This window comes from Rana temporaria, chromosome 10 (assembly GCF_905171775.1).
Source record: "Rana temporaria chromosome 10, aRanTem1.1, whole genome shotgun sequence".
In the NCBI taxonomy this organism is placed as follows: Eukaryota; Metazoa; Chordata; class Amphibia; order Anura; family Ranidae; genus Rana; species Rana temporaria.
In genome coordinates this window covers 153,479,663-153,503,839 of record NC_053498.1, presented here as the reverse complement: position 1 = coordinate 153,503,839, position 24,177 = coordinate 153,479,663, and the positions used below count along the sequence as shown (strand labels likewise).

At 56.7% G+C, this 24,177-nt stretch overlaps 1 protein-coding gene across 1 annotated transcript in view; it reads right to left on the bottom strand.

Moving 5' to 3' along the window:
- VPS13D (vacuolar protein sorting 13 homolog D) overlaps window positions 1–24,177 on the bottom strand; it is a 335,026-nt gene that overhangs the window by 87,119 nt on the left and 223,730 nt on the right. Inside the window, exons 62-64 of the mRNA XM_040326719.1 lie at window positions 23,686–23,834; window positions 23,184–23,318; window positions 21,247–21,414 (exon numbers count right to left, since the gene is read on the bottom strand). Of these exons, the coding sequence (XP_040182653.1) occupies window positions 21,247–21,414; window positions 23,184–23,318; window positions 23,686–23,834 (452 nt within the window). The remainder of the gene's footprint in view (window positions 1–21,246; window positions 21,415–23,183; window positions 23,319–23,685; window positions 23,835–24,177) is intronic.

The window sequence follows — 24,177 nt, the reverse complement described above, 5'->3', positions numbered from 1 at the left end:
AAGTGTGGGCTCTATGCCTGTAAAGTGTGGGCTCTATGCCTGTAAAGTGTGGGCTCTATGCCTGTAAAGTGTGGGCTTTGATCAGTAAAATCTCTGATATTTATGACTAGGATGTGACTAAGAGCATCACCTGGATCCCGATCAGCATGTCAGAGAAGGGTCCACTGCTGCTAAGCAACCTGCAGGGAGCTCAACTGTCTACAACCAATAGAGATGGGCTCGGGGGTGTTTGAAATCCCACATGCCCGATCCCGCCAGGAAGCCGACACTCCACAGTGCTAATCAATGTATGGGCTGCCTAAGAGCTAAGACCAGCCATAGACAGTTTAAATCTCAGCTGGTTCAGCAGAAACTGGCTGAGATTTGAACCATTAATGAGCAGATTCTCTTATCACTAGTGGTTGCTGTATAGTCACTGGTGATAATCACTGTTTGTCGGGAGAATACAATCGCTGGGCAGGAGGGATATTCCCGTCACCAGTGTCTGTTGATGGGGGAATCATGCAAGTTTCTTCCCTGCAATCTGTGGATGAAGGAAAGAAATTTGCACCGTATATTATCTGCCTAACTGAAAGTGAAAGTAAATTGTGAATTGAAAGAACAGGAGAGGGGGAGGGAGACAGATGGGGGAGAGAAGGGATGGAGATAATGTAGTTCAGTGATTACAGTGTACTGCAGTCTGCAGTGCACACACTTAAACACGGTCCAGGCTAGAATATCTGGTTGAGCGCTCACATTATGCAGTGATGGCGAGCAGAGGGAGGGGGAGGAATCCCCCGCAGAGCTGACTGGGGACGCTCTCCCTCTCGGGGAGCAAAATACAAAAATTGCACACAAAAAAAATATATATATATTTTTTTTTGGGGGGGCACATGGTGGGGCACAGCATGATGTTGGGGGGGGGGGTGTCAGGGCCCCCTCTGCCCCCCCCCTAGGGACGCCTCTGCTCACCAGAGCATTAATAGGAGATACACCCAGGCTGGAGAAAAGGGATAGATGACGCTGGATGTCCTCCAGCCAGGAAATGGGGCGGGGCTCTATCTGACTTGCTGCAGCTTCTGAAGCATACTGTGCGAATCTTACAGTGTGCAGTGAAATTAGAAGAAGCCATTTCAGTCCAGGAGATTAAAGGGGAGGCAGGAGGGGGAGGGGGGAGGATTTAGGGTTATAGAACGCCATATTTGGTGCTGGATATTAGGGGAGGGTCAGGCCCCAGAACAGGAGGGGAGGAGTGTGAAGCTCGCCTCCCCCTTAGGAACATTCTCAGTACATTTGAAGACTTTGATGAAAGTTGCTCAAAAGTAGCTAAAATGTCATTTGATTTAACAATCGATTTTGGACTTTTGCCAAATAAAATCGCCGATTTCCGTTAGAAATTTGTTCAAGAAAACGTTCTCATCACTGCGGAAAATGATCATCGATTGGACCCCACCTAAAATCCTGAGTGTATGGCCAGCTGGAATCCTCCAATGGGGACACTTCTGGGGACTCCTCCCATTCTGGAGATATTTCCTCCTCCGGGAGAGGAAGTAAAGGGAAATTTCCCCAATAGTGCGCAAATCCGAACTGCCCGGGATTAACCCTTTCCTATCCAAAGCGGACGGGAAGAAGTCTTTAGGAACGTTCCGTGGACTTTATGAATACAGGAAAACCTTGGTTTGAGAGTGACTTGGTTTGAGAGCGTTTTGAAAGACAAGCAACATTTTTAAATACATTTTGCCTTGATATACAAGCGATGTCTTGATATACAAGCGATGTCTTGATATACAAGCGATGCCTTGATATACAAGCGATGTCTTGGTATACAAGCGATGTCTTGATATACAAGCGATGCCTTGATATACAAGCGATGTCTCGATATACAAGCGATGTCTCGATATACAAGCGATGCCTCGATATACAAGCGATGCCTTGATATACAAGCGATGTCTTGATATACAAGCGGTGTCTTGGTGTACAAGCGATGCCTTGATATACAAGCGATGTCTTGATATACAAGCGATGACTTGATATACAAGCGGTGACTTGATATACAAGCGGTGACTTGATATACAAGCGGTGACTTGATATACAAGCTATGTCTTGATATACAAGCGATGTCTTGATATACAAGCGGTGTCTTGATATACAAGCGATGACTTGATATACAAGCGATGTCTTGGTATACAAGCGATGTCTTGATATACAAGCGATGCCTTGATATACAAGCGATGTCTCGATATACAAGCGATGTCTCGATATACAAGCGATGCCTCGATATACAAGCGATGCCTTGATATACAAGCGATGTCTTGATATACAAGCGGTGTCTTGATATACAAGCGATGTCGGTGTACAAGCGATGCCTTGATATACAAGCGATGTCTTGATATACAAGCGATGACTTGATATACAAGCGGTGACTTGATATACAAGCGGTGACTTGATATACAAGCTATGTCTTGATATACAAGCGATGTCTTGATATACAAGCGGTGTCTTGATATACAAGCGATGACTTGATATACAAGCGATGTCTTGGTATACAAGCGATGACTTGATATACAAGCGATGTCTTGGTATACAAGCGATGTCTTGATATACAAGCGATGTCTTGGTATACAAGCGATGTCTTGATATAAGAGCAGTGTCATGTCACACCTGAGTATAAAAGAGAAGAGAGGCTCCTCCTCTAAGTGTAGCAATCTGGTTACATGTAATGAAGGGACAACATTTAGAAACGCACATGGCTGATGATTAAAAGAGACACATCGAAGTATGCAGAAACCCGGGGTAACGCTGTCCACATAGACCATCCTCCGCACCGCCATTGATGTCGCCACTTCCACGAGCGGTTCAAGCCTCACGTTCAGATCGCTGTACTGCAGGGTAGTCTTCCCGGTCACGATTGCAGACGGACAGCGGTGCGGGGGATGGTCTATGTGGATCGTATTACCCCGGATCCCTCCATACTTAGATGTGCCTCTTGTAATCATCAACCATGAGAGTTGCTAAATGTTGTCCCTTCATTAAATGTAACCATATTGCTACACTTAGGGGCGCCTCTCTTCTCTTTTATACTCTGGAGCTCCGGCTGGATTTTGCTTCTGATCCCCTTGTGGAGGATTCCATTTGTGGGTGGAGATTTTATGGTCACACAACCAATCACATCGCTAGAATCTTTTTATATGGACTATAAACTGAAGGATCAATAAATGGTTGTGGAACGAATCATCCGAGTTTCCATTATTTCTTATGGGAAAATTCACTTTGATACACAAGTGCTTTGGATTACAAGCGTGTTTCCGGAAGGAATTATCCTGGCAATCCGAGGTTTTCCTGAATCTACAGATGTGTGAAATGTGAGGGTTTGAGATGCCGGTATTCCGGAAGCTTCCCATTGTACACGGCGGTGGGAGAGGCCGGCCTCCTTTGGGTGGAAATATTCGGAGACTTGCGAGGAGACCTCTCGCCGACCTCGGCCACTCAAGGCGCAAACAAACAATTAGCCTATAATATCATTTTATTTAAACCAAACTAATAATTGGCGGTAAAAGGATTAGGAAGGGTCATGGAGGTGGAGGATCCTCTCCTGAAGGAAGTGTGTACACAGGTGTGACCGGCACCCTGCAGGATCTTTCAGCACTTCTCCTTCACTCTCCTAAGCCGAACATCTGCTCCCTTCACCGAATCCCATTTCATGGCCAGATAAGGATTACGCTTTTCTTTGTAAAAATCCATAATGTCTGGGTGAAAAGTTCACCTTCCCAAAGAAATCCAAGAGCGGGATTAGAGGAGAAAGAAATACTTCCTGGGTGGTTACCGCAACCAGGGATTCGGTATCACCGTCCCCCATAGGAGATTCACGTCTCACAGCGAGGGATTCGGTATCACCGTCCCCCATAGGAGATTCACGTCTCACAGCGAGGGATTCGGTATCACCGTCCTCCATAGGAGATTCACGTCTCACAGCGAGGGATTCGGTATCACCGTCCTCCATAGGAGATTCACGTCTCACAGCGAGGGATTCGGTATCACCGTCCCCCATAGGAGATTCACGTCTCACAGCGAGGGATTCGGTATCACCGTCCCCCATAGGAAATTCACATCTCACAGCGAGGGATTCGGTATCACCGTCCCCGATAGGAGATTCACATCTCACAGCGAGGGATTCGGTATCACCGTCCTCCATAGGAGATTCACGTCTCACAGCGAGGGATTCGGTATCACCGTCCTCCATAGGAGATTCACGTCTCACAGCGAGGGATTCGGTATCACCGTCCCCCATAGGAGATTCACCAGACGCCTCACAGCGAGGGATTCGGTATCACCGTCCCCCATAGGAAATTTTCATACAATTTTCATATGGTGTGTACACAACTTTTCACGGCCGATTCCAAACTATTGGTACGAAAATTACCGAAGGGACAAACTCCAAAGATATTCTCGTGCGGGAAAAGAACAGTTTTGATTTAGGGCCAGATCACACCACATGCAGTCCAGTGTCCTTATCTAAGGTTAATAAAAAAAGTGATATAAAGCACTGGACTTCATTAAAAACGTACCAAAAACGCGTCAAAAATGTGCCTTCAATAAAAGCACCTGGAACGCATCCAGATTGCGTTTCTATGGTGTGAACTGGCCCTACATGTGTACCGTTTTCATACAACAAAAATCAGAAAAGAAAGCCTGCGTACAAATTTTCATTAAATCGGTTCCGATTAATGTCGGAGGCTTGTGGGCAAGTCAGGGTGTGAGGCTTGTGGCCGGGTCGGGGGGCAAAGTTTGCAGGCGGGTCGGGTACGAGGCTTGCGGCCGGGTCGGGGGGCGAAGTTTGCAGGCGGGTCGGGGTGCGAAGTTTGCAGGCGGGTCGGGGTGCGAAGTTTGCAGGCGGGTCGGGGTGCGAAGTTTGCAGGCGGGTCGGGGTGCGAAGTTTGCAGGCGGGTCGGGTATGAGGCTTGTGGCCGGGTTGGGGTGCGAAGTTTGCAGGCGGGTCGGGGTGCGAAGTTTGCAGGCAGGTCGGGGTGCGAAGTTTGCAGGCGGGTCGGGTACGAGGCTTGTGGCCGGGTTGGGGTGCGAAGTTTGCAGGCGGGTCGGGGTGCGAAGTTTGCAGGCGGGTTGGGGTGCGAAGTTTGCAGGCGGGTCGGGGTGCGAAGTTTGCAGGCGGGTCGGGGTGCGAAGTTTGCAGGCGGGTCGGGTATGAGGCTTGTGGCCGGGTTGGGGTGCGAAGTTTGCAGGCGGGTCGGGGTGCGAAGTTTGCAGGCAGGTCGGGGTGCGAAGTTTGCAGGCGGGTCGGGGTGCGAAGTTTGCAGGCGGGTCGGGTACGAGGCTTGTGGCCGGGTTGGGGTGCGAAGTTTGCAGGCGGGTCGGGGTGCGAAGTTTGCAGGCGGGTCGGGTATGAGGCTTGTGGCCGGGTTGGGGTGCGAAGTTTGCAGGCGGGTCGGGTACGAGGCTTGTGGCCGGGTTGGGGTGCGAAGTTTGCAGGCGGGTCGGGGTGCGAAGTTTGCAGGCGGGTCGGGTACGAGGCTTGTGGCCGGGTTGGGGTGCGAAGTTTGCAGGTTGGTCGGGGTGCAAAGTTTGCAGGCGGGTCAGGTACGAGGCTTGTGGCCGGGTTGGGTGCGAAGTTTGCCATGGCGGGTCAGGGTGCGAGGCTTGTTGCCGGTCGGGGTACGAGGCTTGTGGCTGGGTTGGGTGCGAAGTTTGCCATGGCGGGTCAGGGTGCGAGGCTTGTTGCCGGTCGGGGTACGAGGCTTGTGGCTGGGTTGGGTGCGAAGTTTGCCATGGCGGGTCGGGGTGCGAGGCTTGTTGCCGGTCGGGGTACGAGGCTTGTGGCTGGGTTGGGTGCGAAGTTTGCCATGGCGGGTCGGGGTGCAAGGCTTATGGCCGGGTTGGGTGCGAAGTTTGCCATGGCGGGTCGGGGTGCGAGGCTTGTTGCCGGTCGGGGTACGAGGCTTGTGGCTGGGTTGGGTGCGAAGTTTGCGGGCTGGTCGGGGTGCGAGGCTTGCGGCCGGGTCGGGTGTGAAGTTTGCCATGGCGGGTCGGTGTGCGAGGATTGTTGCCGGTCGGGGTGCGAAGTTTGCCATGGCGGGTCGGGGTGCAAGGCTTGTGGCCGGGTTGGGTGTGAAGTTTGCGGGCTGGTCGGGGTGCGAGGATTGTTGCCGGTCGGGGTGCGAAGTTTGCCATGGCGGGTCGGTGTGCGAGGATTGTTGCCGGCCGGGGTGCGAAGTTTGCCATGGCGGGTCGGGGTGCGAGGCTTGTGGCCGGGTTGGGTGCGAAGTTTGCGGGCCGGTCGGGGTGCGAAGTTTGCCATGGCGGGTCGGTGTGCGAGGATTGTTGCCGGTCGGGGTGCGAAGTTTGCCATGGCGGGTCGGGGTGCGAGGCTTGTGGCCGGGTTGGGTACGAAGTTTGCGGGCCGGTCGGGGTGCGAAGTTTGCCATGGCGGGTCGGGGTGCGAGGCTTGTGGCCGAGTTGGGTACGAAGTTTGCCATGGCGGGTCGGGGTGCAAGGCTTGTTGCCGGTCAGGGTGCGAAGTTTGCCATGGCGGGTCGGGGTGCGAGGCTTGTGGCCGGGTTGGGGTGCAAAGTTTGCGACGGCGGGTCGGGGTGCGAGGCTTGTGGCCGGGTTGGGGTGCAAAGTTTGCGACGGCGGGTCGGGGTGCGAGGCTTGTGGCCGGGTTGGGTGCAAAGTTTGCGGGCTGGTCGGGGTGCGAGGCTTGTGGCTGGGTTGGGTGCGAAGTTTGCCATGGCGGGTCGGGGTGCAAGGCTTATGGCCGGGTTGGGTGCGAAGTTTGCGGGCTGGTCGGGGTGCGAGGCTTGTGGCCGGGTTGGGTGCGAAGTTTGCCATGGCGGGTCGGGTGCGAAGTTTGCCATGGCGGGTCGGGGTGCGAGGCTTGTTGCCGGTCGGGGTACGAGGCTTGTGGCTGGGTTTGGTGCGAAGTTTGCCATGGCGGGTCGGGGTGCAAGGCTTATGGCCGGGTTGGGTGCGAAGTTTGCCATGGCGGGTCGGGGTGCGAGGCTTGTGGCTGGGTTTGGTGCGAAGTTTGCCATGGCGGGTCGGGGTGCGAGGCTTGTGGCCGGGTTGGGTGCGAAGTTTGTGGGCCGGTCGGGGTGCAAAGTTTGCGTTGGCGAGTTGTGGTGCGAGGTTTGCGACCGGGTCGGCTTTGAAAAATAAAATTCCCAAATATAAAGGGCAGAATTTTGGGGGGAGGAACTCCTCAGCGAATGTCGTTATCTGGAGGCCGATTGGCTTTATCTCCAGTAATTACCAGTAAAGGGCCATTAATGCCCCCACATCCTATTGTTAGGTGGGCTTAGCGAGGCAGCCAGGCATTGCGTGTCAGTTGAGTAATCTGCAAAGCCATGTGATTGGCTGTCAGTGCGGTTGCCTGATTAGCTGGTTATCCCGGTGGGACCCCCCTGCTGCTTTTATCTCTGCAGAAGCCTGACGAGCCCCCCCCCCCCCCAGGACCCCCTGTGAAGCTGTCCCAGCAGGTGCCCGCTGGCAATAGTTTAGTGTTACAGGCGGGAGTAGTGATCCCCGCAGGAGCGGCGCGCTTAGGGTGACCACATTTCCAAACTGCCATTCAGGGACACCCCCCCCCCCCCATTTTTTTGCAGATTTTTGGGGCAGGGGCGTATGAAATCAGTGGGCCCATGTGCGAGATCAAAAGTGGGCCCTAGGCATCAAGAAAAACAACTGAGTGGTCGGGGCACAGAGTAGTCAGAGGGGCAGTGGGATGGATAGAGGCACACCTCCCAACTTTCTGAGATGGAATTGAAGGACACCTATTAGCAAAAATATGTAGGAGAATTATAAACAAAGAAAAACTGGTTAAACCCACAGGTGCTTTTTTACCACTACTATTCTTTTATATTGGCTCCTTGAGGGACACACAAGGAGGAAAGAGGAACAAAGGGGTAGAGGGACAATGCTCTAAATGAGGGACAGTTCCTCCAAATCAGGAACAGCACAGGAGGGGGGGACTGAAGAACAGCACAGGTGGGACCAGAGGACAGCACAGGAGGGGGGACTGAAGAACAGCACAGGAGGGGGGGACTGAAGAACAGCACAGGAGGGGGGGACTGAAGAACAGCACAGGAGGGGGGGACTGAAGAACAGCACAGGGTGGGACCAGAGGACAGCACAGGAGGGGGGGACTGAAGAACAGCACAGGTGGGACCAGAGGACAGCACAGGAGGGGGGGACTGAAGAACAGCACAGGAGGGGGGGACTGAAGAACAGCACAGGAGGGGGGACTGAAGAACAGCACAGGAGGGGGGGACTGAAGAACAGCACAGGGTGGGACCAGAGGACAGCACAGGAGGGGGGGACTGAAGAACAGCACAGGAGGGGGGGACTGAAGAACAGCACAGGAGGGGGGGACTGAAGAACAGCACAGGAGGGGGGACTGAAGAACAGCACAGGTGGGACCAGAGGACAGCACAGGAGGGGGGGACTGAAGAACAGCACAGGAGGGGGGACTGAAGAACAGCACAGGTGGGACCAGAGGACAGCACAGGAGGGGGGGACTGAAGAACAGCACAGGTGGGACCAGAGGACAGCACAGGAGGGGGGGGACTGAAGAACAGCACAGGTGGGACCAGAAGACAGCACAGGAGGGGGGGACTAGAGGACAGCACAGGAGGGGGGGACTGAAGAACAGCACAGGTGGGACCAGAGGACAGCACAGGAGGGGGGACTGAAGAACAGCACAGGTGGGACCAGAGGACAGCACAGGAGGGGGGGACTGAAGAACAGCACAGGTGGGACCAGAGGACAGCACAGGAGGGGGGACTGAAGAACAGCACAGGAGGGGGGACTGAAGAACAGCACAGGTGGGACCAGAGGACAGCACAGGAGGGGGGGACTGAAGAACAGCACAGGAGGGGGGGACTGAAGAACAGCACAGGAGGGGGGGACTGAAGAACAGCACAGGAGGGGGGGGACTGAAGAACAGCACAGGGTGGGACCAGAGGACAGCACAGGAGGGGGGGGACTGAAGAACAGCACAGGTGGGACCAGAGGACAGCACAGGAGGGGGGGACTGAAGAACAGCACAGGTGGGACCAGAGGACAGCACAGGAGGGGGGGACTGAAGAACAGCACAGGAGGGGGGACTGAAGAACAGCACAGGTGGGACCAGAGGACAGCACAGGAGGGGGGGACTAAAGAACAGCACAGGTGGGACCAGAGGACAGCACAGGAGGGGGGGACTAAAGAACAGCACAGGTGGGACCAGAGGACAGCACAGGTGGGGGGGGACTAAAGAACAGCACAGGTGGGACCAGAGGACAGCACATGTGGGGGGGGACTAAAGAACAGCACAGGTGGGACCAGAGGACAGCACAGGTGGGGGGGGGACTAAAGAACAGCACAGGTGGGACCAGAGGACAGCACAGGAGGGGGGGGGGGGACTAAAGAACAGCACAGGTGGGACCAGAGGACAGCACAGGAGGGGGGGGGGACTAAAGAACAGCACAGGTGGGACCAGAGGACAGCACAGGAGGGGGGGACTAAAGAACAGCACAGGTGGGACCAGAGGACAGCACAGGAGGGGGGGGGACTAAAGAACAGCACAGGTGGGACCAGAGGACAGCACAGGAGGGACCAGAGGACAGCACAGGAGGGACCAGAGGACAGCACAGGAGGGGGGGGGGACTAAAGAACAGCACAGGTGGGACCAGAGGACAGCACAGGAGGGGGGGACTGAAGAACAGCACAGGGTGGGACCAGAGGACAGCACAGGAGGGGGGGGGACTGAAGAACAGCACAGGTGGGACCAGAGGACAGCACAGGAGGGGGGGGACTAAAGAACAGCACAGGTGGGACCAGAGGACAGCACAGGAGGGGGGGACTAGAGGACAGCACAGGAGGGGGGGACTGAAGAACAGCACAGGTGGGACCAGAGGACAGCACAGGAGGGGGGGACTAGAGGACAGCACAGGAGGGGGGGACTGAAGAACAGCACAAGTGGGACCAGAGGACAGCACAGGAGGGGGGGACTAGAGGACAGCACAGGAGGGGGGGACTGAAGAACAGCACAAGTGGGACCAGAGGACAGCACAGGAGGGACCAGAGGACAGCACAGGAGGGGGGGGACTGAAGAACAGCACAGGTGGGACTAGAGGACAGCACAGGAGGGGGGGACTGAAGAACAGCACAGGTGGGACCAGAGGACAGCACAGGAGGGGGGGACTGAAGAACAGCACAGGTGGGACCAGAGGACAGCACAGGAGGGGGGGGGACTAAAGAACAGCACAGGTGGGACCAGAGGACAGCACAGGTGGGGGGGGACTAAAGAACAGCACAGGTGGGACCAGAGGACAGCACAGGTGGGGGGGGGACTAAAGAACAGCACAGGTGGGACCAGAGGACAGCACAGGAGGGGGGGGGACTAAAGAACAGCACAGGTGGGACCAGAGGACAGCACAGGAGGGGGGGGACTAAAGAACAGCACAGGTGGGACCAGAGGACAGCACAGGAGGGGGGGACTAAAGAACAGCACAGGTGGGACCAGAGGACAGCACAGGAGGGGGGGGGACTAAAGAACAGCACAGGTGGGACCAGAGGACAGCACAGGAGGGACCAGAGGACAGCACAGGAGGGGGGGGGGACTAAAGAACAGCACAGGTGGGACCAGAGGACAGCACAGGAGGGGGGGGACTGAAGAACAGCACAGGGTGGGACCAGAGGACAGCACAGGAGGGGGGGGACTGAAGAACAGCACAGGTGGGACCAGAGGACAGCACAGGAGGGGGGGGGACTAAAGAACAGCACAGGTGGGACCAGAGGACAGCACAGGAGGGGGGGACTAGAGGACAGCACAGGAGGGGGGGACTGAAGAACAGCACAGGTGGGACCAGAGGACAGCACAGGAGGGGGGGACTAGAGGACAGCACAGGAGGGGGGGACTGAAGAACAGCACAAGTGGGACCAGAGGACAGCACAGGAGGGGGGGACTAGAGGACAGCACAGGAGGGGGGGACTGAAGAACAGCACAAGTGGGACCAGAGGACAGCACAGGAGGGGGGACTGAAGAACAGCACAGGTGGGACTAGAGGACAGCACAGGAGGGGGGGGGACTGAAGAACGGCACAGGTGGGACCAGAGGACAGCACAGGAGGGGGGGACTAGAGGACAGCACAGGAGGGGGGGACTGAAGAACAGCACAGGTGGGACCAGAGGACAGCACAGGAGGGACCAGAGGACAGCACAGGAGGGGGGGACCAGAGGACAGCACAGGAGGGGGGGGACTGAAGAACAGCACAGGTGGGACTAGAGGACAGCACAGGAGGGGGGACTGAAGAACAGCACAGGAGGGGGGACTGAAGAACAGCACAGGTGGGACCAGAGGACAGCAGGGGGTTGGAGAATGGGGGGTGGGGTGGGAGAGAGCAGAGAAGTTACTGGGGAAGATCAGCCAGGAGAGTGTTGAGGGACCTGTGGGCAGCAGAAGGAAACTGGATAAGAGGGGTGGCATATAAAGAAACTGATGCCCCCCATGTTCTGCTGGCAGCCACCGAATGCCCGCTTTTCCTCCTTTACCTCCTGTAGGCATTCAGTGGCTGCAAGAAGAACATGGGGGGCATCAGTTCCTCTATATGCCGCCCCTCTTATCCAGGTTTAGAGGGAAGCTGCATGGGCATGAGAGGATTGCTTGGTATACAGAGGGGGTAACAAGACTAGTGGGTGAAGAGGTGTCAGAACATGAAAGGCTGAGAGTGAAGGGGGAGGGGGGGGGCAGTGAGAGGCAAACAAGTAGTGGGAGAGAAGAGACATGAAGCAGCTGGACAGGACTGGGTGTGAGGAGTTATCATGTGTGCAGGAAACATCTTCAGCTCTTGCTGGGACCTGTAGTTCTTCACTTTTGGGAAGGGGGGGGGGGGTCACATCCCCAAAAGTGAAGGATTACAAGTCCCAGCATGAACCCTGCCCTGATATCTAAGGATGTTTCCTCCTTCCATCCAGGGTGTCATGTGTCAGTGTCCTCTCCTGCCGACCCTTCCCTGGAGCAAGCCTCTGAGTGTACTGTGCAGACACACACTCCAGCTTCTTACACGTGCTGAACTCTGACTGCTGAGGGAGAGCTGACAGGATTATAACACCGATGGATCTTCAATGCTGGTCAGTGCTTTGCAATGTTACTTGCCTTAGTTTCTACACTGCAGTCTGTCTCACAGTCCGATGTTTCTTCTGTCTGCCGCTGCCTGGCTGGACTCCAGAACATACACGAGGAGGTGGGTGGAGCTGAACAGAAGGCGCGGAGGAGGAAGTTAAACTCTCCTCCGCTGTGATAGGTCTCTGCCTCTCTCCTGCTCTGACGTCACTGGTTGCTACACGCCAAGCGGGAGCCAGGTAGCAACCAGTTTGGGCACTGAGCCAGCGGCGGTGAATAGGGGTCTCACTCTCTGTCAGCTAGGGGTCCACCACAGGCTGAGACAGAGAGGATGTATACAAAGGCTATTTTAGGGGGCATTAGATCTGCCCAGGCCAATTCCGGGACTCTGTATTGTCCCGTAATGAGGGTGTCCGGGACACGGGACACAAGCATTAATTACGGGACAATCCCGGGCAATCCGGGACACGTGGTCACCCTAGGCGCGCTGTTTTCACACACAGAAGGCAGTCAAAAGTCCAAAGCCTGAACTTGGAATGACCCCAGCTGGAGAGTCACGGCGGGTTCATGGAGAGGGCAACTGCGCTTTATTAAACACAACTAATACCCTTCACTGATAACTTTCAGAAGAGGGAAATATGTTAACCCGCCGAGCGCCAAATGCGGCCTGCCGGAGCGTCCTCTGCGAAGGCAGCGAGGATCGGATTCTCTCCCGGGCTCAGAGCCAAGAGCTTCTCCTACACACAGAATACGATCGGAGATTATCGAGTCATTGAGGCCCCATTCACACTATAGAACCCGTGCGATCCGGCCCATGACTCCAAATCACGCGGCAAAACACACGTTTGGGTGTTATTCATTCTATATGGTGGCCCAAAACACAATGTGATTTTTGGAGCAATTGTTGCTCATCATTCGCAGAAACTGTCTAAGAAAAATTGTGTGAAGCTTGTCACCCCCCCAAAAAAGGGGGGAGGGGCTTCTTTTGGGCAACAAACGATAGGGCAGTCCACTGAGGTGAATAGAAAGCCTTGTGTGTGACACACAGAATCACGTACAAATCTCCCAAACAAAATCGTGGACGACGGAAAGGCCCTCAGCGGTGGACAAAGGAAAGGCCCTCAGCGGGGGACGAAGAAAAGACCCTCAGCGGTGGACGATGGAAAGGTCCTCAGCGGTGGACGATGGAAAGGCCCTCAGCGGGGGACGACGGAAAGGCCCTCAGCGGGGGACGATGGAAAGGCCCTCAGCGGTGGGCGACGGAAAGGCCCTCAGCGGTGGACGACGGAAAGGCCCTCAGCGGGGGACGAAGAAAAGACCCTCAGCGGGGGACGACGGAAAGGTCCTCAGCGGTGGACGATGGAAAGGCCCTCAGCGGGGGACGACGGAAAGGCCCTCAGCGGGGGACGATGGAAAGGCCCTCAGCGGTGGGCGACGGAAAGGCCCTCAGCGGTGGGCGACGGAAAGGCCCTCAGCGGTGGACGACGGAAAGGCCCTCAGCGGGGGACGACGGAAAGGCCCTCAGCGGGGGACGACGGAAAGGCCCTCAGTGGTGGACGATGGAAAGGCCCTCAGCGGGGGACGACGGAAAGGCCCTCAGCGGTGGACGACGGAAAGGCCCTCAGCGGGGGACGACGGAAAGGCCCTCAGCGGTGGACGACGGAAAGGCCCTCAGCGGTGGACGACGGAAAGGCCCTCAGCGGGGGACGACGGAAAGGCCCTCAGCGGTGGACGACGGAAAGGCCCTCAGCGGGGGACGACGGAAAGGCCCTCAGCGGGGGACGATGGAAGGCCCTCAGCGGTGGACGATGGAAGGTCCTCAGCGGTGGACGACGGAAGGCCCTCAGCGGTGGACGATGGAAGGTCCTCAGCGGTGGACGATGAAAGGTCCTCAGCGGTGGACGATGGAAAGGCCCTCAGCGGTGGACGATGAAAGGTCCTCAGCGGTGGACGACGGAAAGGCCCTCAGCGGGGGACGATGGAAAGGCCCTCAGCGGTGGGCGACGGAAAGGCCCTCAGCGGTGGACGACGGAAAGGCCCTCAGCGGGGGACGACGGAAAGGCCCTCAGCGGGGGACGATGGAAAGGCCCTCAGTGGTGGACGATGGAAAGGCCCTCAGCGGTGGACGATGGAAAGGCCCTCAGCGGTGGACGACGGAAAGGCCCTCAGCGGTGGACGACGGAAAGGCCCTCAGTGGTGGACGACGGAAAGGCCCTCAGCGGGGGACGACGGAAAGGCCCTCAGCGGGGGACGACGGAAAGGCCCTCAGCGGGGGACGACGGAAAGGCCCTCAGCGGTGGACGACGGAAAGGCCCTCAGCGGTGGACGACGGAAAGGCCCTCAGCGGGGGACGACGGAAAGGCCCTCAGCGGTGGACGACGGAAAGGCCCTCAGCGGGGGACGACGGAAAGGCCCTCAGCGGGGGACGATGGAAGGCCCTCAGCGGTGGACGATGGAAGGTCCTCAGCGGTGGACGACGGAAGGCCCTCAGCGGTGGACGATGGAAGGTCCTCAGCGGTGGACGATGAAAGGTCCTCAGCGGTGGACGACGGAAGGCCCTCAGCGGTGGACGATGGAAGGTCCTCAGCGGTGGACGATGAAAGGTCCTCAGCGGTGGACGATGGAAAGGTCCTCAGCGGTGGACGATGGAAAGGCCCTCAGCGGTGGACGATGGAAAGGCCCTCAGCGGGGGACGACGGAAAGGCCCTCAGCGGGGGACGACGGAAAGGCCCTCAGCGGGGGACGACGGAAAGGCCCTCAGTGGGGGACGACAGAAAGGTCCTCAGCGGTGGACGATGGAAGGCCCTCAGCGGTGGACGACGGAAAGGCCCTCAGCGGTGGACGACGGAAAGGCCCTCAGCGGTGGACGACGGAAAGGCCCTCAGCGGGGGACGACGGAAAGGCCCTCAGTGGGGGACGACAGAAAGGTCCTCAGCGGTGGACGATGGAAGGCCCTCAGCGGTGGACGACGGAAAGGTCCTCAGCGGTGGACGACGGAAAGGTCCTCAGCGGTGGACGACGGAAGGCCCTCAGCGGTGGACGATGGAAGGCCCTCAGCGGTGGACGATGGAAGGCCCTCAGCGGTGGACGACGGAAAGGCCCTCAGCGGTGGACGACGGAAAGGCCCTCAGCGGTGGACGACGGAAAGGTCCTCAGCGGTGGACGACGGAAGGCCCTCAGCGGTGGACGATGGAAGGCCCTCAGCGGTGGACGATGGAAGGTCCTCAGCGGGGGACGACGGAAAGGCCCTCAGCGGGGGACGACGGAAAGGCCCTCAGCGGTGGACGACGGAAAGGCCCTCAGCGGTGGACGACGGAAAGGCCCTCAGCGGGGGACGATGGAAGGCCCTCAGCGGGGGACGATGGAAGGTCCTCAGCGGGGGACGATGGAAAGTCTTCAGCTCGGGGGGGGGTGGGGGGTGGGTTGCCTGTCAGGTGCAGCTCTAGGAGGGGGGGTAAGAGGTCAGGTGCAGCTCTAGGAGGGGGGGGGGTAAGAGGTCAGGTGCAGCTCAGGAGGAGGTCTCTTTATTGCCCCCCCATCTCCCAGCAACGCTTACATGAACCTTTCCTTCAATCCCTGTGGCTCTGTTCACATGTCGGGGGAAGGGAAGCCTGTGTAAGCACTGGTTAGGATGACTTTGAGCTTACACAGGGTTGGGGACCACCCTTATGTGACAGTAATGAGCCAATCACCAAGCACCAGTGCTGTCACATGAGAGAGACGGGGGGCAAAAAGTCACATGAACCACCATACCTGTATGTATATAGTGTCATATTCTTACCTATTTAACCCCCGGGGGGTAAAATGGGTAAGTGCCACTGCTGAGGGGGAGCCGCTGTATCGAAGGGGGGGGGGTAAGAGACACTGTCTCGCCCCTGACATGCAGGGCTCTGGTTTGCTGCAAGAATCCTTTTCTTAGACATTTGGAAATAGTAAAATGCAGAAGGTTTCATAATGGAGAGTCGGGACCCTGAAAGGAAAACAAATAAAAAGGAGGCGGGGGGGGGGGGGGGGGGTCCAGGCAGGGGCGGTGGGGGTCCAGGCAGGGGCAGTGGGGGGTCCAGGTAGAGGCAGTGGGGGATCCAGGCAGGGGGGCAGTGGGGGATCCAGGCAGGGGCAGTGGGGGGTCCAGGTAGAGGCAGTGGGGGATCCAGGCAGGGGGGCGGTGGGGGTCCAGGCAGGGGCAGTGGGGGGTCCAGGTAGAGGCAGTGGGGGATCCAGGCAGGGGGGCAGTGGGGATCCAGGCAGGGGGGCAGTGGGGGATCCAGGCAGGGGGGCGGTGGGGGTCCAGGCAGGGGCAGTGGGGGGTCCAGGTAGAGGCAGTGGGGGATCCAGGCAGGGGGGCAGTGGGGATCCAGGCAGGGGGGCAGTGGGGGATCCAGGCAGGGGGGCGGTGGGGGTCCAGGCAGGGGGGCGGTGGGGGGTCCAGGTAGAGGCAGTGGGGGATCCAGGCAGGGGGGCAGTGGGGATCCAGGCAGGGGGGCAGTGGGGGATCCAGGTAGGGGCAGTGGGGGTCCAGGCAGGGGCAGTGGGGGTCCAGGCAGGGACCGTGGGGGATCCTCCAGGCAGGGGCAGTGGGGGTCCAGGCAGGGGCAGTGGGGGTGTGGAGGATCCAGGCAGGGGCAGTGGGGGATCCAGGCAAGGGCGGTGGGGGATCCTCCAGGCAGGGGCAGTGGGGATCCAGGCAGGGGCAGTGGGGGTCCAGGCAGGGGCAGTGGGGGTCCAGGCAGGGGCAGTGGGGGATCCAGGCAGGGGCAGTGGGGGTCCAGGCAGGGGCAGTGGGGGTCCAGGTGGGGCAGTGGGGGTCCAGGCAGGGGCAGTGGGGGTCCAGGCAGGGGCAGTGGGGGTCCAGGCAGGGGCAGTGGGGGTCCAGGCAGGGGCAGTGGGGGTCCAGGCAGGGGTAGTGGGGGATCCAGGCAGGGGCAGTGGGGGTCCAGGCAGGGGTAGTGGGGGATCCAGGCAGGGGCAGTGGGGGTCCAGGCAGGGGCAGTGGGGGATGGGTCCAGGCAGGGGCAGTGGGGGATGGGTCCAGGCAGGGGCAGTGGGGGTCCAGGCAGGGGCAGTGGGGGTCCAGGCAGGGGCAGTGGGGGATCCAGGCCGGGGCAGTGGGGGATCCAGGCAGGGGCAGTGGAGGATCCAGGCAGGGGCCGTGGGGGTCCAGGCAGGGGCCGTGGGGGTCCAGGCACGGGCAGTGGGGGATCCAGGCAGGGGCAGTGGGGGTCCAGGCAGGGGCAGTGGGGGTCCAGGCAGGGGGGCAGTGGGGGATCCAGGCAGGGGGGCAGTGGGGGATCCAGGCAGGGGGGGCAGTGGGGGATCCAGGCAGGGGCAGTGGGGGTCCAGGCAGGGGCAGTGGGGGTCCAGGCAGGGGCCGTGGGGGATCCAGGCAGGGGCAGTGGGGGATCCAGGCAGGGGCAGTGGGGGATCCAGGCAGGGGCCGTGGGGGTCCAGGCACGGGCAGTGGGGGTCCAGGCGGGGGCAGTGGGGGTCCAGGCAGGGGCAGTGGGGGATCCAGGCAGGGGCCGTGGGGGTCCAGGCACGGGCAGTGGGGGTCCAGGCGGGGGCAGTGGGGGTCCAGGCAGGGGCAGTGGGGGATCCAGGCGGGGGCAGTGGGGGATCCAGGCAGGGGGGGGCAGTGGGGGATCCAGGCGGGGCAGTGGGGGATCCAGGCAGGGGGGGGCAGTGGGGGATCCAGGCGGGGGCAGTGGGGGATCCAGGCAGGGGGGGGCAGTGGGGGATCCAGGCAGGGGGCAGTGGGGGATCCAGGCAGGGGGGGGCAGTGGGGGATCCAGGCAGGGGCAGTGGGGATCCAGGCGGGGGCAGTGGGGGATCCAGGCAGGGGCAGTGGGGGATCCAGGCAGGGGGGGCAGTGGGGGATCCAGGCAGGGGCAGTGGGGGTCCAGGTGGGGCCCCAGAAGATGACTCACGGCTCTCCATACACATGTTATTACCATCCAAGTTCAAATAGCAAAAAGACGGGAAAACAAAGTAATGACGGCGAGAATCCGCCATCGGGGAGACAGCGCAGCTAAATGTGAGCCGGCTGAACTCTGCGTAACCCGCCGCCGTGTGCCAAACCCGAGACGCCGGAGCCTCTTCACTTAACAGACGGCAAACTGCCCGCCATGTGTTCTCCAATCCATGGAAAAGCCATTACCGGCGGGAACCTATAAAACGTCCGGACCATAAAGAGCCAACAAATCCGGGCCCCGAAAACCACAGCAATCTGCTTCCAATGCTGAACGACCAATCAGGAGACATTCACTGCACATCCCCCATCCACAGGAGACGCCCGAAAAGTGACAGATTGGGGTTTATTTATTAAAGACGTCTTGGTGATTTTATTTCACTGCTGAGCCCAGAAATTGGTGTGAAGTCCGTCCAGGGCGAGAAGAAAAGTCGCTGCGATAGAAGAGCTTTTATACCCCCCCCCCCCCCCGCCCGGGCGATCCGTATCTCCGGTACCCCGCCTTGGGCTGACACCCCGATGTGTCTCCTGACACCCCACCATAGCCCGTGTCTCCTGACACCCCGATGTGTCTCCTGACACCCCACCATAGCCCGTGTCTCCTGACACCCCGATGTGTCTCCTGACACCCCACCATAGCCCGTGTCTCCTGACACCCCGATGTGTCTCCTGACCCCCCACCATAGCCCGTGTCTCCTGACACCCCGATGTGTCTCCTGACACCCCACCATAGCCCGTGTCTCCTGACACCCCGATGTGTCTCCTGACACCCCACCATAGCCTGTGTCTCCTGACACCCCGATGTGTCTCCTGACACCCCACCATAGCCCGTGTCTCCTGACACCCCGATGTGTCTCCTGACCCCCCACCATAGCCCGTGTCTCCTGACACCCCGATGTGTCTCCTGACACCCCACCATAGCCCGTGTCTCCTGACACCCCGATGTGTCTCCTGACCCCCCACCATAGCCCGTGTCTCCTGACACCCCACCATAGCCCGTGTCTCCTGACACCCCACCATAGCCCGTGTCTCCTGACACCCCGATGTGTCTCCTGACCCCCCACCATAGCCCGTGTCTCCTGACACCCCGATGTGTCTCCTGACCCCCCACCATAGCCCGTGTCTCCTGACACCCCGATGTGTCTCCTGACCCCCCACCATAGCCCGTGTCTCCTGACACCCCGATGTGTCTCCTGACACCCCACCATAGCCCGTGTCTCCTGACACCCCGATGTGTCTCCTGACACCCCACCATAGCCCGTGTCTCCTGACACCCCGATGTGTCTCCTGACACCCCACCATAGCCCGTGTCTCCTGACACCCCGATGTGTCTCCTGACCCCCCACCATAGCCCGTGTCTCCTGACACCCCGATGTGTCTCCTGACACCCCACCATAGCCTGTGTCTCCTGACACCCCGATGTGTCTCCTGACACCCCACCATAGCCCGTGTCTCCTGACACCCCGATGTGTCTCCTGACCCCCCACCATAGCCCGTGTCTCCTGACACCCCGATGTGTCTCCTGACACCCCACCATAGCCCGTGTCTCCTGACACCCCGATGTGTCTCCTGACACCCCACCATAGCCCGTGTCTCCTGACACCCCGATGTGTCTCCTGACACCCCGATGTGTCTCCTGACACCCCACCATAGCCTGTGTCTCCTGACACCCCGATGTGTCTCCTGACACCCCACCATAGCCCGTGTCTCCTGACACCCCGATGTGTCTCCTGACACCCCACCATAGCCCGTGTCTCCTGACACCCCGATGTGTCTCCTGACCCCCCACCATAGCCCGTGTCTCCTGACACCCCGATGTGTCTCCTGACCCCCCACCATAGCCCGTGTCTCCTGACACCCCGATGTGTCTCCTGACACCCCGATGTGTCTCCTGACACCCCACCATAGCCCGTGTCTCCTGACACCCCGATGTGTCTCCTGACACCCCACCATAGCCCGTGTCTCCTGACACCCCGATGTGTCTCCTGACACCCCACCATAGCCCGTGTCTCCTGACACCCCGATGTGTCTCCTGACACCCCACCATAGCCCGTGTCTCCTGACACCCCACCGTGGCCTGGAGGCTCCATTCACAATGGTAAGACTCCAAAGTCACATGATTTCCAGTGCGACTTTGGAGCCCAACTTGGATGTGACTTCACACTCTCTGGCACCAAGTCGCATCAATCTAAGCGGATGCCATTGAAAAACAATAGAGTGTAACTTGTCATGCGACTTCATGTACCCAAATCTGCAGTCTGACCGTCCCCTGTAATAGATCTGCAGTCTCCATCTCCTGTGACCCTGGCCAGGTGTACATCCCCCCATCTCCTGTGACCCCGGCCAGGTGTACATCCCCCCATCTCCTGTGACCCCGGCCAGGTGTACATCCCCCCATCTCCTGTGACCCCGGCCAGGTGTACATCCCCCCATCTCCTGTGACCCCGGCCAGGTGTACATCCCTCCATCTCCTGTGACCCCGGCCAGGTGTACATCCCCCCCATCTCCTGTGACCCCGGCCAGGTGTACATCCCCCCCATCTCCTGTGACCCCGGCCAGGTGTACATCCCTCCATCTCCTGTGACCCCGGCCAGGTGTACATCCCTCCATCTCCTGTGACCCCGGCCAGGTGTACATCCCCCCATCTCCTGTGACCCCCCCGGCCAGGTGTACACCCCCCCCCCCATCTCCTGTGACCCCGGCCAGGTGTACATCCCCCCCATCTCCCGTGACCCCCGCCAGGTGTACATCCCCCCATCTCCTGTGACCCCGGCCAGGTGTACATCCCCCCATCTCCTGTGACCCCGGCCAGGTGTACCCCCCCCCCCCATCTCCTGTGACCCCGGCCAGGTGTACATCCCCCCCATCTCCCGTGACCCCCGCCAGGTGTACATCCCCCCATCTCCTGTGACCCCGGCCAGGTGTACATCCCCCCATCTCCTGTGACCCCCGCCAGGTGTACATCCCCCCCATCTCCTGTGACCTTGGACAGGTGTACATCCCCCCATCTCCTGTGACCCCGGCCAGGTGTACATCCCTCCATCTCCTGTGACCCCCCCGGCCAGGTGTACATCCCCCCATCTCCTGTGGCCCCGGCCAGGTGTACATCCCCCCATCTCCTGTGGCCCCGGCCAGGTGTACATCCCCCCATCTCCTGTGACCCCGGCCAGGTGTACATCTCGCGTACCTTTGCGGCAGAGTTGGAGACTCCATGTGTGACATTCCTGATTAAGCCGCCAACATTTCCATACTTTATAAGACCGGATACTCCTTCAGACACATCATTCAGCAGGCCCATCGGATTGCCAAGAAAGTCAACGGAGCCCAGAATTCTTGCTGCTTGGCCGAGCAACTCCTACGAGACAAAAGAGAGGCAGATCTGTGACTCAGCAGCGCCATCCTATGGTGACATGTATGTACAACACTTGTGGAAAACCTGAGAACCAGAAGACTGGAAATATCGGACCGTCCGGCTTTGTGTGCCGGACACATACCGACCCGGCACATCCTCTGTAGGTCCCGAGTCTTCCCCAATATCAATCATATCCAATATTAGAAACCTTCTGATATCCATCACATTCTATACATTGTAACAACCGACTCCGATCCCCAGATTGCTACACGCCATCACATGATACAGATCACGTTCTAGAACTTTCCTCTGATTTGAATATACTGTATACACTCTCTATATACAGTATATACTATATACACTCTCTATATACCGTATATACTCTATACACTCTCTATATACCGTATATACTCTCTACACTCTCTATATACCGTATATACTCTATACACTCTCTATATACAGTATATACTCTCTATATACCGTATATACTCTATACACTCTCTATATACCGTATACACTCTATACACCGTATATACTCTATACACTCTCTATATACTCTATACACTCTCTATATACCGTATATACTCTATACACTCTCTATATACCGTATATACTCTATACACTCTCTATATACAGTATATACTCTATACACTCTCTATATACCGTATATACTCTATACACTCTCTATATACAGTATATACTCTATACACTCTCTATATACCGTATATACTCTATACACTCTCTATATACCGTATATACTCTATACACTCTCTATATACTCTATACACTCTCTATATACCGTATATACTCTATACACTCTCTATATACCGTATACACTCTATACACCCTCTATATACCGTATATACTCTATACACTCTCTATATACCGTATATACTCTATACACTCTCTATATACCGTATATACTCTATACACTCTCTATATGCCGTATATACTCTCTACACTCTCTATATACCGTATATACTCTCTACACTCTCTATATACCGTATATACTCTATACACTCTCTATATACAGTATATACTCTATACACTCTCTATATACCGTATATACTCTATACACTCTCTATATACCGTATATACTCTATACACTCTCTATACACCGTATACACTCTATACACTCTCTATATACCGTATATACTCTATACACTCTCTATATACCGTATATACTCTCTACACTCTCTATATACCGTATATACTCTCTACACTCTCTATATACCGTATACACTCTATACACTCTCTATATACCGTATATACTCTATACACTCTCTATATACCATATATACTCTATACACTCTCTATATACCGTATATACTCTATACACTCTCTATATACTCTATACACTCTCTATATACCGTATATACTCTATACACTCTCTATATACCGTATATACTCTCTACACTCTCTATATACCGTATATACTCTATACACTCTCTATATACTCTATACACTCTCTATATACCGTATACACTCTATACACTCTCTATATACCGTATATACTCTCTACACTCTCTATATACCGTATACACTCTCTATATACCGTATACACTCTATACACTCTCTATATACCGTATATACTCTATACACTCTCTATATACCGTATATACTCTATACACTCTCTATATACTCTATACACTCTCTATATACCGTATACACTCTATACACTCTCTATATACTCTATACACTCTCTATATACCGTATACACTCTATACACTCAGGAAGGGTCAGGAAGGAAGAGATATAAAAACACAACTGACCTCTTGGAAATGTTTGAGGACATCGTTGACGATAAAGTCCCAGGACTCGTAGGGATGAACTCTGGTGAATGGATCCAAATCGATCACGGCGTCTTCAAATTTAATGAGAGGAAATCCCAGAGAGCTCTTCAAAGCCTGGAGAAGGGAAGACGACTCTTTACAGAAGATCGGCAATTCCAGGCAAGACAATCAGTGAATGGAGAGGGACAGGTCCACTTTACATCATTCCTTATGTTAGTGCAAATCCCCACGTGTATGGGACGCCCGCTGGGCTCCACATTTATAGGATGCCCGCTGGGCTCCACATTTATAGGACGCTCGTTGGCTCCATGTTTAAGGGGCGCCCGTTGGGCTCCATGTTTATGGGATGCTCGTTGGGCTCCATATTTATGGGACGCTCGTTGGGCTCCATGTCTTTGGGACGCCCGTAGGGCTCCGTGTCTTTGGGACGCCCGTTGGGCTCCGTATCTTTGGGACGCCCGTTGGGCTCCGTTGTCCTTACCTTGAGATCAGACGGAAGTTTGTTGGAGGTGAAGACGCTGAGTTTGATTTGCGGGACGGAGATCTTCAGATTTTCGAAGTAATATCTTTTCTGAGCGACGTTCTCCTCCCCCGTCTTCTCGTGAAGATTTTCATCCCACTTTTCCACCTCTACAAATAAGAGAGAAAATCAGGAAGTGTAAAAGAGGGGTAGTAGAACCCGCGCTACGGATCTAATAAGGTGCTGCTAGAAGGTATGTGCTATTAGTATAGGTGGCGCCCCCTACGTGAAATTCCACCTAGAGGGAATGTGGAAAATGAATGAGGTTGGGGTAGTAGGTGGTGGCGCCTCCTGTTGCATACGTGAAGAAATATATATATATAAAAAAATATGTAAAATGACAAAAAACAATGCTTAACCAATTTATAGCTGTGATATAGTCCGCTAGTAATAATTAGCGTGATTTAAACTTTATAATAGAAATGTGCAAAATCCGTGTTATGACAAAAATTA